The 17,553-nt window shown below is 45.8% G+C and overlaps 1 protein-coding gene across 1 annotated transcript in view; it reads right to left on the bottom strand.

The window, feature by feature from the left end:
- LOC144271958 (aldehyde oxidase 2-like) overlaps window positions 1-17,553 on the bottom strand; it is a 106,133-nt gene that overhangs the window by 3,779 nt on the left and 84,801 nt on the right. Inside the window, exons 28-34 of the mRNA XM_077829641.1 lie at window positions 17,375-17,503; window positions 16,408-16,482; window positions 14,667-14,719; window positions 13,939-14,053; window positions 12,748-12,813; window positions 4,733-4,921; window positions 1,465-1,632 (exon numbers count right to left, since the gene is read on the bottom strand). Coding sequence (XP_077685767.1) covers window positions 1,465-1,632; window positions 4,733-4,921; window positions 12,748-12,813; window positions 13,939-14,053; window positions 14,667-14,719; window positions 16,408-16,482; window positions 17,375-17,503 — 795 coding nt within the window. The remainder of the gene's footprint in view (window positions 1-1,464; window positions 1,633-4,732; window positions 4,922-12,747; window positions 12,814-13,938; window positions 14,054-14,666; window positions 14,720-16,407; window positions 16,483-17,374; window positions 17,504-17,553) is intronic.

Genomic DNA, 17,553 nt, shown 5'->3' with positions numbered 1-17,553 from the left:
GTTTGATCCGCCCTTTAAGCCTGCTGGGGAATTGCCTGAATAGTTTTCTCTGCTGTGTTATAGCGCCATCAAAACCAGCTTAAACACACCACAGCATGTTCTGATTCATCTAAGCAGGCAGAGAGAGACTCCTCAGCTGACCCTGACAAGTTATGGCTGCAAACACATACTCTACAAGGGAGTGATTTAAGGGGAAAACTTTAAATAAAGGCACTTATCATAACCTGGTTTGATGGCTCCCAAACAACAAAACAGAGCCTATTTTCCCATCCCAAGAAAGGGTGATTAGTTTAGTTTGTTTTGGCTACAATAGTGGCTAAACCTTTGCCATTTAGGTGGTTTGGCTTCCATGCTTTACTCCATTTCTTTTACTGCAGACTATAAATGGACATGGATTCTTGGCAAGCAAGGCCAGATGTGTCAGGGCCAGGTCATCCCTCTATGTTTAGAGCACAGAAGGGGGATTAATGCAGCAGAAAAACCTGCAAAAATGGCCCATATCTGTCAGATGGGGGCACAACGTGGCATCATGCACCTCTCCCTCCAACCCTACAAAAGCCTTTCTGTGTGAATCCTGGGTATTTTGTGCTCTTTGAGTTTGGGAGTGGAATAGGAGGGCAGGTAGTGGGGGCATGTTGAGTCATGCTACATAATCCTCCAGCCAACCCACAGAAGTTAATGCTGTCCCACTGTGACAGAATACATCCTTCAATTCCCTTCCACCCCACATAGAAGGCTTGGGAGAACAAAGGATACATATAATATGATGTGAAGGCCAAGGATCTAGGCTCTGGTGAATCAAATGAATTCTACAGTTGAGGACCCTCAGCAAGAAAGCCCTGCTTCTAGTCTCTCATACAACCCAGGATGTGATAAGCACCAGTGATAAAAAGGCCGAGTGTCACACAGAGAATGAGATGATCTGAGAGAATCAGGCCCTAGAGCTTCACAGCTTAAAGCCAACACCTTAAGGGCCATGCAGATATTATTTGGAAGCTACTGTAAATATAGATACTTGTATGGGAACAAATTAATTACTGGTGTAATGCTACAGAAGTAAATGAAATGACACAAGGAACAAAGTCAGCCTATAATTTGTAAAGTACTTCTGGGTTCTTCTGGAGGGAAGGTGCTACATAAATTCAAGTAATTATCAGTGAAGAAATTGAACAGATTGGTAGGTTCAGAGCCTGATTCAGCCAACCCCGCAGTTTATGATTGCTCATCTCTAGCTGTCAGTATATGCTGCGCTGCCCCCCCCCCCCCAAAAAAAAAAAAATAGAACAAATTATAGTCAACTCAATAAAATGCAGGCTCCAGTGAGCGTAATGCAGTATGTAAAACAGATGCAGCTCAATGATCAATTTGTGTGAATAGAGAATAATTCAAAATCAAGGCATGAAGTAAGGAAGAGGAGGAGGCTAACCCAATAATGTTTCCAAGAATTAATTAAAAACCCATTACCATCTCAGTAAACTGATCGGTACAGGCCATTCGAATCCGCTCCACTGTCAGGGGGCTGTTCAGTGTGAAGATCCTGGTTAATCCTCTTTCCTTCCGCACAGCGGCCACTGCATCCCAGATAGCAAAGAACACAGAACATCCCAGGAACAGCCCTGCCTCACCCATCCCCTTGCAGGGAACAAAGGCAGACACATAGGTTTGCTTTAGAAATTGATTGACAACAGGGGGCCACATCCTTAGCTGGCACAAATTGAGATAACTCCACTGAAACGACATCGACTTACACCAGCTGAAGATTTGGCCAATTGACGTCAATGGAGCTAGGCCTGCTGAAGTGCTGGCTCAGACACTTAAGTTTTATATCAACACAGCTGGACACAATAAATCTCCTCAGGGCTCTGAGTGCTCCAAGCCATAGAAGAGTTGAGGACAAGGATTTGGCTCATAATGTTTTTGTTTTTTTTTTAAATTCATAGCACATCTCCACTATAAGTAGGGTGACCAGATGTCCCGTTTTTAAAGGGACAGTCCTGTATTTAAGCCTCCTGCAGCTGTCTCGACTTTTTCTTAAAAATGGGCAAATTGTCCCGTATTTTCTGTCCCCTGTCCTCCCCACATCAGTACTGGTGGATTCTGCTGCTGGCCAGATCTCTGCTTGCAAGCTGCCCACCCACCAGCGGTGAGTGCGGGGTCCAGCAGCTGACGATGCGGGTGGGTGTGCAAGGTTGGTGGTGGGGCAAAGCTGCAGTGCGCAGGGACGACCGCTCTCCCTGCTGGTCTGTCAGTGCAGCCCCTGTTGCGTGCTGGCTCTGGGCCAGCAAAGCCCTGCCCCCCCGTCCTGTTTCTGGCCGACAGTGGCTGAATGCTGCGGTGGCTGGTGAGCATGGGGAGGTGCGAGGCAGCGGCCAGTTTTGTGTTCCCTCTGCTGCTCACCCATCAGCTCTTTACGTGCTCCCCCTCTCTCTGTCCTCTCCATGCTTTGCCCTTCTCTCCCCAACCGCTGCTCCTCCATATCCTCCCCAGTGGGGCGCATCCTGCTCCCAGTGCTGTGCGAAGAACCAGCTCCTGGTCAGAGCACTCAGCTCACCAAGAGCCTGGCCAGCAGGCTCCTTCCTTCCCCCACCGCCTCGGGCTGGGCTGGCCTGGCACCCCGGTAAAGCCCAAGACCCTCTGGCCCGGGATGCTGCCAAGGAGGAGCCAAGTCCTTGAAATCTCTCTGCCCCTCAGCTAAACACTAGAGTGGGGGAAGCGATTTCTAGCCTGTTCATGCCCCGAAACTGCAGGCTCCACAGTAGCCCCTGGGGCAGGGGCTTAGCAACCTCTTCACCTTCCACCCCCCGCCCTGAGTCCTGTCCCCAGGGAGAGAGGTGTGAGGCTGCTTGGTTCCCAGGCACCCTCCCCTGCTGAGCCATCTCTCTGGCAAGGTTCACTGAAGCCCCTGCAGTCAGGTTCCCTGGGCCCTGGTGCACAATACATCCTTAGGGCTTAACCGTCTCCTGCCTGTACTGTAGCAGGGGGACAGGAGGCAGCTGGGTTACGTTGGTGGCTAAGAGCAGCCTGGAGGTGTTAAGCTGCCTTTCAACACTGTGTGGGCAGGAAGGGACAAGTTGCTTCCAGAGCGGGTGTGTGTGTGGGGGGGTGAGCTCTGCAAAGACACTGGCGAGGTCATCCCTTCCTCCCCTGCAGCTGGAAGCAGCTCCTGTCCCTTCCCTTCCCTTCCGCAGTGCCAAAAGGCTGCTACTGGCCACATTATGGTGTGAACCATGGCAGAAATCTGGGGGGCATGTGATCCTGCATGCCTCCCATCCACATGTTGCCTCAGGAAGATGCGGCACCAGGTACCAGGAGAGGCGGGTCCGTCCCGGGGGCCCAGCCAGGCATGGAGGGCAGAGAGTGCTGGGCAGGGAGGGTCAGGTTGGTCGGTCGGTCACCTCCCTTTGCGAGAGAGGTGTACGGAAGTGTGCGTGTGTCACCTTTCTCCGTGTGTGTAGGGAGGCAGGGATGTGTGTGTCACCCCTCCCTATGTGAACCCAAAATCCTTAAAGATAAGAAGGTAAATAAAAAGAATCCAACTATGCAGTATTTCTTTTTAACCGGGGCTCAGTCAACTTGATGTTAATTTGAACGTTTGAACTGCATAGTTCTGATTGATTGCCGTTGAACTCGCTTTAATACGAGTAATTTTACCAGGTGTCTCATATTCAGCACAGGGAAATATAGTCACCCTATTAGCAAAGGTTCACTCTGACTTGGATTGCATCTGTCACACTGCAAAGCAATGAAACAATTCAGAACTTTCAGTATGAATACACCTTCAATCTATCCAAATTCCTTATAAGTGGATTTCATCATATATGATGAAACAGAACTAGGCAGCCTTCCTTTCTTTAGTCCAGTTCCTGAATGGATAAAGTTTGCATTGTTTAATCTCTCCAAAGAGCTGTGATGATTTCTGTCTCTAGCATCATCTCCACTAGAAAATGTCTATTTGCTCTAAGCTATTAAATATATTCATCCCTAGAAGGCATCCAAAGTGAACTTTCTCCTGGAAATTCCCATGTCTCAGATGCAGTTCCTCCAGATACTAGGCTGGGGCACTGGACATCTGCCTCTCTTACCAGTACAAGGCCTACACACCATTACAGTCCCACTTAAACTCTATTCTGAGGATGTAATTGGTGCATAAGCCTTGAGCTGGCTCTGCACAGGGGTGAATTTACCCTTACAGCACAAGATGGAAAGGATATGAAGGAAGTTTCTTGTGGATAAGGCAATGGGAGATCTGTATTCCGTTTTCCTGTGAGACACTGGGCAAGCCTCTTAATCTCTCTTTGCCTCACTTCCCCATCAGTAAAATAGAGATAATAATTCTTCCCTTTTTTCACCCTGTGTTTATTGTAAGCTCTTGAGGGCAGGCTCTGTCTCTTACTATGTGTATGTACAGCATCTGGTACACCCAAGTCTCAATCTCAGATGAGACCTTCTAAGTTCTACTGTGATACAAGTATATAATAAGACAAAAAATAAAAATAAATTAATGCTTGAAAATTATCCTTTTTCTCACAGCGGGTGAACTTATATAGGTCTTTCTGGTTCTAGAGGTATTACTGGTGCCTGTGGTATTCCCCATTTTAAGTACAGGGAACATCTCTGAAACCTGTAATATCACAACAGCCGGAAAGCACTTTTTAAATACATACACCACACATGCACTTTGGTAACGTTCAAAACTTTCTATGACTTTATACAGCACAGTTGGCTTATTTACCTTGGAGGAGTAGATGGCAATTGGGTTTCGGGAGTTTGGCAGCAAGTAAACCCTGAGCTGTTCAGGTATGTCACAGACAGCAGGGATTTTATACGTATCTGGACCCAGAGTGTACTGCTCTCCTTCTGGGGAGAACTTTATTTCTTCCATTGTATAAAGTCCAATCCCCTGAACAAAGGCACCTTCAATCTGAGGAAAAAATGTACACAATTTCTATTTTCATTCACATTAAAAGATAAAAATGTGAATACAACTAAACTTTTAGATCTACAACATTAACTGGCTCCTTTCCTTCCATGGCAACTGGGCCAAAGACAAATGCTCAGCTAAGTAGGATGATATGAGACCAAGTTGTACTCTCACAAATATTCCCACTGGGTCTAATTCTACTCTCCCTTACCCCAGTGTAAATCCAGCATAAAGTCAGTGATGTCAGTAGCGTTATTTCAGATTTACACTGGTGTAACTGAGCAGAATCTGGCCTACTGATTTCAATGGCTCTACTCACAGGACCAGGAATTTGCCCAAGAACTGTGATATAAATAATTAATTCAATCTAACACACATTGAAAAAGGAATTGTGGATGGCAATTGACATTTCTTCCTAGAAAAGTTGCAGACGCTTTTATTTGACAGTGTTACCTCTTTTAATCTGAGTGGCTAGCCAAAAATTAGGGGTCTTGTAAATTGTTCCATTTTGGAGGAGAAATTGACAATCATCAGGTATTTCTTTGATGCAGTTTTGTGTGCTTATGAAGAATGTACATAGTCCTGTTTTCCTGAACACTTGGGCCACCTGATTCAGCATCTATTGTGCTTTTCCATGTGTCTGTGTTCTGGGTGCTACCGCTATTGTTTCAACCACCTGGTTACAATGGTTTCTTTACATTTATCCTGAAGGTAAGGCAGCAGCCACACCTCATCCATATCAACAAGGTTTAACCTACAACAAAAGGTTGAATGCAATCTGAAAATAGGCCAAATTCATACCTGTGCAACTCCTATAGTAATGTCTGGACCTAATTCAATGGTGATATAAAGAGTGGTGCAAGTTGGACATAAAATTGGAGTAAACAGTAAAGGAGTGTAACTTGCATCTATTTGTCAGTTCTTGGGTATGTATAACAAGTGTCACTTTTTGGCTAAAAGAGACAGGTATAGAAGGAAAAGCCAATAATAGGAGGGCATAAGATAAGGCAGGTCTCATATCCTTTATCTTACTTACATCATCCTGCTAGCTGCTCGTCTTTCCCCATACCACTTTCTGCTCTGTAAATAAATCTTTTGCATACCCTCTGAGACACTATTTCTCGAGGGAGCACCATGTAACCCCCATATTCATCATTTATATATAATTGTGATATTTCATATAAAGTATGCCATGTAAGGTATCAACAACAACAAGGAAAGTAAATGATGCCTAGGTGGGTGTCGACCAACCATCAACAGTCATTGTCCAGCAAGGGAGTTACAATTCAAGAATTCACTTGCACAAGGCCACACCAGGGGAATTGCTCAACCTTGCCTGGTGACTCAGCAACACCCACAGACATGCTTGGACTTGTGTTCTCCATGCATATGGAATGAGGATATAAAACAGGGAACAGAGGCCACATGGTTTGTCCTTTTTCCTCCCCTACCCATGCTGAAGGCAATGAGAACGCTAGAGTTGAAGAGATTGATCCCCAGACTAACAGGGAGAGCCTGCGCATGAAAGACTGTAACCAACCTGCAGTATCCAGTGGGGTGAGAAAAACTGCTTAGTCCAGATATTGCCCCATCTAATAAGGCTGAGAATTTAGACTGCATGCTTATCTTTTATTTTCCTTTAGTAACAACTCTGACTTATCACTTATAATCACTTAAAAACATTTTTTGTAATCAATAAACTTAGTCTAATGTTTAACCTTATCAGTGAGTTTGACTGAAGTGTTTGGTAAATCTGCTCAAGTTACAAAGGCCGGTGTATGTCCACTTTCCATTCATGAAGTAGTGAACCAGTTAGTAAACCTGCATTGCTCAAGAAGGGGTCTTGAGCAGTGCAAGATGGTATATTCCAGTGGTACAAGGCTGGGAGCTGGGGGGGGATTAGGCTGGTGCCTTTCTCTGCGTGATTCATGAGAGGCTCTGGGAGCAATCATGCGATCTGGCTGGGTGTGGGTCTCCACATGGGGTTGTACTGAGTGGTAACAGCACTTGGAGGGGTTTGCTGCTTGTCTATAGTAAGGCATTGAGAGAGACAACCCAGATTAGTGAGTTAAGTGGGCACAGCAGTCCCATAGTCCCAGATTGCACCCCGGGGATCCTGTCACATCCCCTAATACAACATCAGTGTAACTTACACTACTTTCCCATTTACACCAACCTTTGCCCAACATGTGCCACACACCTCTGTTTTTGTTACTGCTGAATTTGGCCCAGCGTCTAAATCTATGAATCCACAACAAAAGCTATAGACCTGAACTTTAAAGGAGAGATCTACTCAGGACCAGTGGCTTTTTCAATTAATTTGAGTTTGTTAAATAATGACATCCAGTCACAGAACTATGAGATAAAACTGAGTGAAAAACAAAGTGTATTAGCTAGAAGAATTTAGACTACAACAGTAGTAAAAAAAGGAGTTGAAAAAGCTGAAAAATAACAAAGCAGTGGGAGATGTTCAAACTACAGCAGAAATGCTAAATGTACTTGACAGAGCTGTTCAATAAAGTTTAGCAAAAGAGATCCCTTCTGACTAGTGGAATCATTGTCAGAATACCCCAAAAGGGTGATCTAACTAACTATAACAGCTGGAGAGGAGTTATACTACTCTGTTGTAGGGAAAGCCTTCTGCATTGTGTTACTACACAGGATGAAAGAGGCAGGGGATACAAAGTTCAGAGAAGAACAGGCTGGATTTAGGTCTAAGAGATCCTGTGTAGGTCAGATATTCACACTAAGAACCATCATACAAGAATGTATAGAATGGCCAGATCCCCTCTTCATCAATTGCATTGATTTTCAAAAGGCATTTGACAGGCTGCACAGACATACATTGTGGAATATTCTTCGGAATCCCATCTATAGTCATCAGCATCATCAGGGCTATGTACAGACATGTGAAGTGGTCGGTAAGGGGAACAACTAGACTACAGAGTGAACAATGGTGCAAAACAGGGCTGCATTTTATTTCCACTGTTTGGCATTGCAATAGACTGTGTACGGGCCAGTACCAGCTTCTTACCGGTACGCTGTACCAGCCCGTACTGGACTACTTTCACCCCTGGGTAGATGGCAAATGCCTAGAAGAGCTAGACTGTGCTGATGATATTATGCTACTGAGTGACACTCCCAAAAAGTCACAAAGACAGACAACTTGACAAAAATAGCAGGCCAAACAGGCTTAAAATTAGTTATGCCAAAACAAACATGCTTGAAACTCAGACTTCTAATGTGACATTACTGCTTGAAGGCAACAAGAAAGTAAGAACAGATCCTCTATCTGGGCAGCACCATATTAACTAATGGAGACCTCAAGGATGAAGTGACATCAAAGATAGGAAAGGCATCCACACATTTACTAAACTCAATAATGTATGGAAAAAATTCAAACATATTCTTGATGCTAACATACAGCTGCAAGAGCTAGGGATCTTCTAAAATGTTAGAAAACTAGATGTCTTTGAAAATAATTGCCGATGAAAGATTCTGTAAGCAGTGTTGTTGTAGCCCTGCTGATCCCAGGATAGACAAGGTGGGCGAGGGTGGCCTGTTAACCTTGAATGGTCCCTTGAAGTATGTTTTAACTACTTATGCTAAACAATCATGCAAGTCATACCTGACTAATCTAATTGCCTTCTATGATGAGATAACTGGCTCTGTGGATGAGGGGAAAGCAGTGGACGTGTTATTCCTTGACTTTAGCAAAGCTTTTGACATGGTATCCCACAGTATTCTTGCCAGCAAGTTAAAGAAGTATGGGCTGGATGAATGGACTATAAGGTGGATAAAAAGTTGGATAGATTGTCGGGCTCAACGGGTAGCGATTAATGGCTCCATGTCTAGTTGGCAGCCGGTATCAAGTGGAGTGCCCAAAGGGTCGGTCCTGGGGCCGGTTTTGTTCAATGTCCTCATTAATGATTTGGAGGATGGCGTGGATTGCACCCTCAGCAAGTTTGCAGATGACACTAAACTGGGAGGAGAGGTAGATATGCTGGAGGGTAGGGATAGGATACAGAGGGACCTAGACAAATTAGAGGATTGGGCCAAAAGGAATCTGATGAGGTTCAACAAGGATAAGTGCAGAGTCCTGCAATTAGGATGGAAGAATCCCATGCACCGCTACAGACTAGGGACCAAATGGCTCGGCAGCAGTTCTGCAGAAAAGGACCTAGGGGTTACAGTGGATGAGAAGCTGGATATGAGTCAACAGTGTGCCCTTGTTGCCAAAGAAGGCCAATGGCATTTTGGGATGTATATGTAGGGGCATTGCCAGCAGATTGAGGGACGTGATCGTTCCCCTCTATTCGACATTGGCGAGGCCTCATCTGGAGTACTGTGTCCAGTTTTGGGCCCCACACTACAAGAAGGATGTGGAAAAATTGGAAAACATCCAGCGGAGGGCAACAAAAATGATTAGGGGACTGGAACACATGACTTATGAGGAGAGGCCAAGGGAACTGGGATTGTTTAGTCTGCAGAAGAGAAGAATGAGGGGGGATTTGATAGCTGCTTTCAACTACCTGAAAGGGGGTTCCAAAGAGGATGGATCTAGACTGTTCTCAGTGGTAGCAGATGACAGAACGAGGAGTAATGGTCTCAAGTTGCAGTGGGGGAGGTTTAGGTTGGATATTAGGAAAACTTTTTCCCTAGGAGGGTGGTGAAACACTGGAATGCGCTACCTAGGGAGGTGGTGGAATCTCCTTCCTTAGATATTTTTAAGGTCAGGCTTGACAAAGCCCTGGCTGGGATGATTTAGTTGGGGATTGGTCCTGCTTTGAGCAGGGGGTTGGACTAGATGACCTCCTGAAGTCCTTTCCAACCCTGATATTCTATGATTCTATGAATCTGTTCCACCTTGTAGTTAACAGTGACACTCGGAGTTAGGCTATGGCTACACTACAAAGTTAAGTCGACAAGTTATGTTGATGTACAGCCACTGCTGTAATTAAACTGCTGTTGCATGTCCACAGTGTACACCTTGTGTTAGCAGAGCACATTCACAGTAGCAGCTCTTGAATCGACACAGAGAGCAGTTCATTGTGGGTAGCTATCCCACTGTGCATCTGGCCCCGCACGGAGTTCTAGGAAGCATTTGCAATTCCTCATAGGGGTAGGTTCAGAGTCACATGATGCAGATTTCTCAATCCCATCATTCCATGGGCATCCTACAAGGTTTCCAGCTGCTTTTCAAGTGCCCTGGTAACCGCAAGTCAGCCATTCCTGTCAGAAAGCATGGATCCTGCACTGCTCTTCAGTATTGTGCTGTGTGTTATGAACACAAGGCTATAAGCAGGACTATCCTTACCCAATCACAAAGTACGCAGCTGCGTAGGGCACCAGGAAATTTGGGGCACTACATTTCCTGGTGCCCTGTGCAGCTGCATGCTCCCCCAGCCCCAGCCCCGCCTCTTCCCACCACTTCCCCAAAGCCCCTGCCCCACCTCTTCCCGTCCCTGCTCTTCCCGCCCCCACTTCCCAGCTACGCTGCCGGTGAGTCCTGGGGGGTGGTTCCCCCCTGCCCTCCAAGCCTGGGAGCCAGGGGAGTGGAGCAGGCTGGGGCCTGGTCACTCCACTTCCTGCAGGAAGTGGCCAGCCCCACCCCACAGAGGCCAGGGGCGGGCCCCCCCACACCGCAGAGGGCTGGGGCCAGCCCCCCCTCCCCCTGCAGAGGCCTGGGGCCCCACACAGCCCCCCCGCGGGGGGGAGGGGCTGCACAGAGCACCAAAATAGCTAGGGATGGCCCTGGCTATAAGAGGAGCTCAATGGGGGAAGCTATTCGGCTGAGGGAGGCCTTGAAGGAGCATTTTAACAATGAGCCGCAGTAATGTGTATTGCTATAGCGTGCAGAGTCTGGCATTTTTTGTTTGCACCGTGCTACCTCCTCCCTCCATCAATAATTTAACGCTGCGCAGTTTACATTGATATGAAAAAGTGAATGCCAGTGGTGTTGTTTTTACTTGTCCAGGGAAAGTTTTAATTTTGTTTCTTTTAATTCTTCCTGAAAACCATGCCCTCTTTTCCCACAGCCTGAGGCTTAGCACCCTGACCGCCATCCTGACTGCTCCTCCCACCGGTCCCCTACCCAGATACCACCATTCTGACCCCAGCTCCACCCTTCCCACACAGCCCCCACCCTGATTGCTCACCTGACCAGCCCCCCATCCATACCAACACTCTGACCCCATCCCCCTCTTTGTAGAGGCGGCATGTCTGCGGCTCTGCACGAGAGGGACAGTTAGCCTCCTTTGCCTTCTACTATGCCTGCCACAGCTCTTTGATCTTTTTAGACGACACTGCTGCATGTCCCAATCACAGCCTCTCTCCTCCAGGCCCTGAGCAAGTTCCTGTGGCTGGAGCGGAGCTATATCTGTACAGCCTCCTCTCCCCACAGACCCAGGAGATCCACCACCTCCCGTGTACTCCAGGCAGCAGCATGTTTACTGCATGCTCAGCTGGGCAATAGCTATGTGAGCTCTCCACAAACAGGAATTTCAAAACTTCCTTGGGCTTTTAAAGGGGAGGGATGCATGTCTGCATGAAACCTGGTTGCAGGGCAGCAGAGTTCAAAACAGTGACCAGAGCGGTCACCTCCTGGAGGCCACTTAGGGCGACGTCAGCAACACTGTGTCCACACTGACACTGCGTCACTCTAACTGTATCGCCCTAAGCGCTATGCTTCTCGTTGCGGTGGTTTTATCATGTCGGCGTAGCAGGAGAGTTAAATTGGCAGGAGGAGCATTGCAGTGTGTACACCTCCACAGGTAGGTCGACGTAAGCTGCCTTATGTTGACTTAACTGTGTAGAGGAGACATGGCCTTCGTTTCCCAGACCTGAAGAAGAGCTCTGTGTAAGCTCAAAAGCTTGTCTCTCTCACCAACAGAAATTGGTCCAATAAGAGCTATTACCTGACCCACCTTGTCTCTATGAAAGATTCTTGGCATTGGGTGGAAAGTCATCATCACCAATGAAGAGATCTGAGAAATCACCAACCAGCAGCTCATTTCCACCAGAATCAGAAGGAAGCAGGGGACATATCTGGGACGTATACTCTAGATGCCAACACACGGACTCCCACACTAACTGTCAAGTGGAAACCAACTGGTGTGAGGAAATGAGGGTTTCCAAAAGAAACTTTAAGAAGAACCCTTAGTATGGATGGCAAGATAGTCCATCTCAACACCAGAGCAAATGGAAGTAGCAGTAAATGACAGAGAGGAATGGAAGAGACTGATTTCCCTGCTGTGTGCCAACATTGGCATGGGAAGGATATTAAAAACAAACTAACAACCACCCACCCACCCTACTAGAAGAAAAATCATTTTTCTGATATGTATTACCACTACCTGAAAACTTATTGCCAAATCTTGGTCCCATTGAAGTCAACAGTGTATTGCAATTGATTTAAATGGGACCAGGATCTGGCCTTCAGGAATTATTTTTGCTTTCTGTGTAGGGTGAAGACAAGACAACAAGAGGGATTTGTGGCCTAATCCTGTGATATGCCGAGTGCTTTCTGCAAGGCCTCAATTCCCAGAGTAGTCTACAGGACCTGTAGTCACTCATCACCTTTCAGAAAATGTTCAACATGTTGCAGTAGCAGGCCACTTAACTTGTTATCATTAACACATGCAACAAAAAGCAAATATTGCCTAATTCCGAGCCCAATCAAGCACCTGTTAGAGCCAATGGATAGTCTCCCCTTGACTTCCGTGGATGCTGGAATGGCTCCCTTAATGGACAGTATTTTTCGGCGCAAGAAAAAGCTATCTTTAACATCTACAGCCAAGAGTGCATATGGAAGTACTGGTACATACCTGTCCTATATCTACAGCTGGATTTATGCTGAAACAAGCATCCATGACGATGTCTGTTCTGATGTTCTGTTAAACAAATATAAACTGTTGTGAGTACATACTTTACAAGCAATAAAAATAGCAGGTTTTAAAGAATGCGAACCCCACACCATAAAATAATATTCCATGTTGACAGCAAAGTATTGCAGATTTATTCTGAAGCACAGAAGCAAGCTTCAAAGGCCTTGGATTGACCTGTTTGAAGTGGTTTTGGTGAACACCCATGAGCATATGACAACTGAAACGCAACATTAGCACCTGGGCTGAGTTAAGGAGCAGGCTGAACATTAGCCCCAGAATGAACTTGTTGCTTGCTCTCCTGGTAGAAGCCCAAGGTTTGGATTGTGGTGGTTACCTAGTGCCTGTGTTAGGTTGTGAGTCTAGAAGTGCTGCAAGGGGCATTGTGCCTGAAGAAGGAAATCAGACAAGTGGCCGCTGTGCTACACTTGAAGAAGGTATAGTCAAGTGTCTGCTCCCACTGCACTGCTAACTGGTGGGAGAAGGTATCTGGACATGAGCAACACAAGGTGTGGGGGAAGCATAGCCCCACCCATGGTGGCAGACACTTCCAATGAGTTGTGAGAGGCATGGTAGTTGCTGCTCCTGAATGTGCTTCCCTCAGTATCACTGAAGCCATTCTGCCTGTCTCAATATGCCACAAAAACAATGCCTTTGGGAGCTGCTCTTTGTCTGGTGCCCCCCTGCATTGCCCCCTTTATGTGGCAATGCCTTCGATTGCTTCAATAAAACCATGTGAAATAGGGGATCATTACTAATTAACTGGGCATATATTGTTGCATAGTGGGCCCCTGTAGGCAGGTTCAGACTATCAGGTCTCATTTAAAAGCCACAAAATAAGGTGGTTATGTTTATTATATTATATTAAACTGTTCTTTATCATCTTCTGTTCTATTGGACTTTCTCATCTTTAGTCTCATTACTTATCACCAGATCTTCTTTCTAGAATGTTAACAAATGAGATTGAGAATGACAGCCATTTAGAGTTAGCTTGGTACTTTCTTGAGAACATGAAATGAATGTCATTTCTCTCTTCTCAGTGAAAAAAGCAAGAGGAAAAGCAACTACACCAGTGTAGCTCTGGAGGGAGACATATAGGAATCTAACCAATGTGTACGTAAAGGCACCATTTACCTTGTGATCTCCTGTCAGACAGTCAATCTCCACTTCAGAACAAGCAGCTCCAAAAACAAAATATGGGAAAGCCTGTCCTTCCCCTGTATCCCAGTTCATATTTACCACATAGCCTCTGGTGGGAGTAAGAGCATCCTTCAGACTGAGTGAGCAATGGCATTTGATCTCCACCACCACCACCCCACCCTCAATTGCGGAGCAGATTGTCATGGAAATCATATGAAAAGACCAGGTTAATATCCTGCTCCAAGGCAGCTGTTTTCACAGGCTGTGGTGAAGAAGGCCCTCAGTGTTGCAGCACTGCTGTGTTTCTGCTGCACACAAGGAGATGGAGAGCCAGAAGGTGGCCCAGACTCCTAGGCATCATGGAACACATCTCAGTGTAGGTTTTCTATATCCCATCATGGTGGGAGACTGTGCGGAAAACTACATGGCCCCATCTTCCAAGCACCTAGTACAGGGCGGGAGATGCAGCAGTGGCCAGTGAGTATGGCCTGGGGAGGAGACTTATCCTTCCCTGGCCCCTGCCATCGCCCAACATGCAGCCTGTTTCTGTGAACTGTGCACTAGGTGCAGGATTTGGCTTTCAATAGAGAAGGAAAGGGGGAGAGTGAAAGGATTGGGGAGGGTGAGAGGGGAGACTCTTATCCTCATTTGACACACCCCCAAGGTCCACATCTATGATCCTTGATGCCAGTCATTTCAGAAAGACTAACAGCATTCCTTACCTGAAGTAGCCAGTAGCTGAGAGACTCACACTTTGCTCATAAGCTTCAGTAATCTGCAATAGGTACATTTAGATTAAAGGTGAATAGAAATTTAAGAAAAGAAATAAAAAAATATGTTTTAAAAAGAAAAGTAACAGTGAGGAGCACTAGGATGCAGAATGGGACAGCAGAAACCCAAACGATAGAGAATGGAAGTTACTGCATTTAGCACAATTTAAATCAGTTTCACTGCATCTGCATTAGGGGGTTGTGCTGGTGTAACATTTTAAATAAGTTCATTTCTAAACACAGACCAGGCCTAGTGACTTGCCGGTGGTGACAGAGGGAGTCAGCACCAGAGCCAGAATTAGAATTTAGAACTGCTCATTCTCAGTTCTCACCCTACTTACTAGACCATACTACTCTCACTAGGACTTTACCACAGTTAGCAAATATCTTCATGCTTTTCAGCAGCATTAATCAGAAAATGTTTACGTACATTGATACAAACCCATAACCCTACTAATTTCAGTTTAGTGGTTAATTAATGAATTAAAATCAGAAGAAATCATAATAAGTAATCTTATACACTCTATTTCAAACCAGTAAAAATCCTCCCCTAAAGTATGTATGAGGAGCATTCTTCAGCCTGTTAGCCCCGCAGGGCAGGGAGCGTCTCTTTTCTAGGTTTGTACAGCACCCAGCACAATGGGGCCCTAATCCTGATGGGGGACTTTAGGCACTGCCACACTAGAAATATTTTCTGCTACTAATAATTTAGAAGCCTGAACAATCATGCAGAACCAATTGCATCTTAGTTTAAAGAGAAGTGGGTTTTTATTAGGTACTCGTGTCAGAGGGGACAGATATTCAGGAACTTGCCAAGAAGATAAAGTAGGTGTGGTTAACACTGCATGGGAAGGCAGTTACAAAAGGATTAGAAGGAAAGCTTTGGCAAAGAACAGCCTGAAGTTTATGACAATGGTACAGTAGTGATGTACTGGAAAATGCTGCAGGAAGAGGAAGGAGAAAGCTGATCTTGGTGTAATGGACACCAATAAGGTAGATGCATCCATGGCAGCCAGCAGCAGGGATGGAGAGATGAAGTGGTATCCTGTGCAGGCCTAACTAGCCAAACCTATTCCAGGGGAGAGGTGCTTTGGACTGTAGCCCTCTGGTGAGGACTTCATTCTGCAATGGACAGAATGATGACGACATGGTGTTCTGGAGATTTTGGGAATGGTCATTATACGTCAGTACATCCATTAATAAATGTTTTGTCATCACTAAATAGAACAGTGTGATTTTTACAGGGTTAAATGTAGGAATGCAGTCACAGCTACCACCATCCCCTTCCGAATAGTGCTGTATGGCCTCCCATTTCAAGACTGATTTCTGATGAATACTGCACAGCTGATGCATCTATGCTGCTATATACATAGACAACACTCCTGAACTCCTATCCCATTCCCATATAAGGCCAGGTTATTCCTGGCCCCTACCTGGATACATAGGAGAGGACAGCACAAGGGCACCCCATGCAAGGGCCAGGGACAATCTCAGGAGTTTGCCGGTCATGTCAGGGGGAGCAGGCTGCACCATCCATCCTGAGGCACAATCCCTCCTGAGCTCCCCCTGGGGCAGTGGGCTCCACACTGCTCCCTACTCAGGGCTGTTGCTAGATGCCACAGTGTAGCCCAGGACTGATCAGCCCACACCCTAGCCCATGTTTTTTTATAGTCATGTAAAAAGCAGCACTGACCCAGTCCTCCCATTTCCCTTTGGGGTTTTTATTAATGATGGGCTCCAGGCGTTTCCGAAGAATCTGACAAGCATTCTGGAGAGGAGAGAGATGGGAAACAATGAACAGAGAAAAGAAGATGAATTCAACAACAACAGCAGCAGCAGCAACATCTGCTTTGAAATTTCAAAACACTATAGCCTTTAATATGGCACTGATACCCAGCCAGGTATCCCTCCAGTCCACCTCTACCCACTTTTGCTCCATGCTGCCTTCGACCAAAGGCTGTTCGAGGTGAGTTTGATTTGTGTCAGAGAGTCATTCTGAGTACCATCATTCCATTACTCCTCACGAACATCTTAAACCCCTCTTCTGTGTTCTGCTACCTGGCCAGCCACAAAAGCAGTGCTTATCAATGAGCAGCACTGGTGTCTGTCCTGGTGAAACTAGCCCATTTGCACACCCATGTTTACCTGAAGCCATCACCAAGTAGAAGACAAAGAGCCTGGCTCTGATCTCCTACTGATTTTACACCGATATAATGTCAATAGCTTTGGTCAATTTACAGTAGTGTCACCAGGATCAGGCCCAAAGTACATAAAAAGGTAAAGGTGTTTCATTCTGACAGTAATCACATCACCAGATGCACATGAAATATACCCTGGACTCTTTTATCAGCTTATGTGTAAGTATCCATGGTGATACGAGGACCAGTCGATTCCTCTTACTAAATCCTGCACAAGTATCTTTAGATCTGACACAGGAAAGCAGAGAGGAAAAAGGTTGTGAGCTAGTACTAGTTCAGTAATTTGCCCTGCCTTACACTGCTCATGTGACAAACAAGCAAGAGAGACTCAGGTGAGGACACTAATATGCTTTACTAGTGGTGCTCAGAAACTACAACGATGAATAAGGTGCAAACGTTCAGAGTGATATGTGTCATTTGAAAGAAGCAATAAAAATAGTAATAATTCATAAAAAATGTAACCTGGACTGCTTTCCCATTGACGTCTGACCCAATCGATCCTGCTGTGACAATCGCATTAGGCACAGTTATTGTGCTTGTTTCACAAAAGTGTACATATGACAATGGTACCTTCAATTCACGGCTGGCAATCTGTAAGTAAACAAAACTATATCCAGTCCCACTGAGAGCAAATAGTGCTG

The sequence above is a fragment of the Eretmochelys imbricata genome, chromosome 11 (assembly GCF_965152235.1).
Source record: "Eretmochelys imbricata isolate rEreImb1 chromosome 11, rEreImb1.hap1, whole genome shotgun sequence".
NCBI classification, from domain to species: Eukaryota; Metazoa; Chordata; order Testudines; family Cheloniidae; genus Eretmochelys; species Eretmochelys imbricata.
Note: the sequence above shows the minus strand (reverse complement) of the source record. Positions and strands in the feature narration are given on the sequence as shown.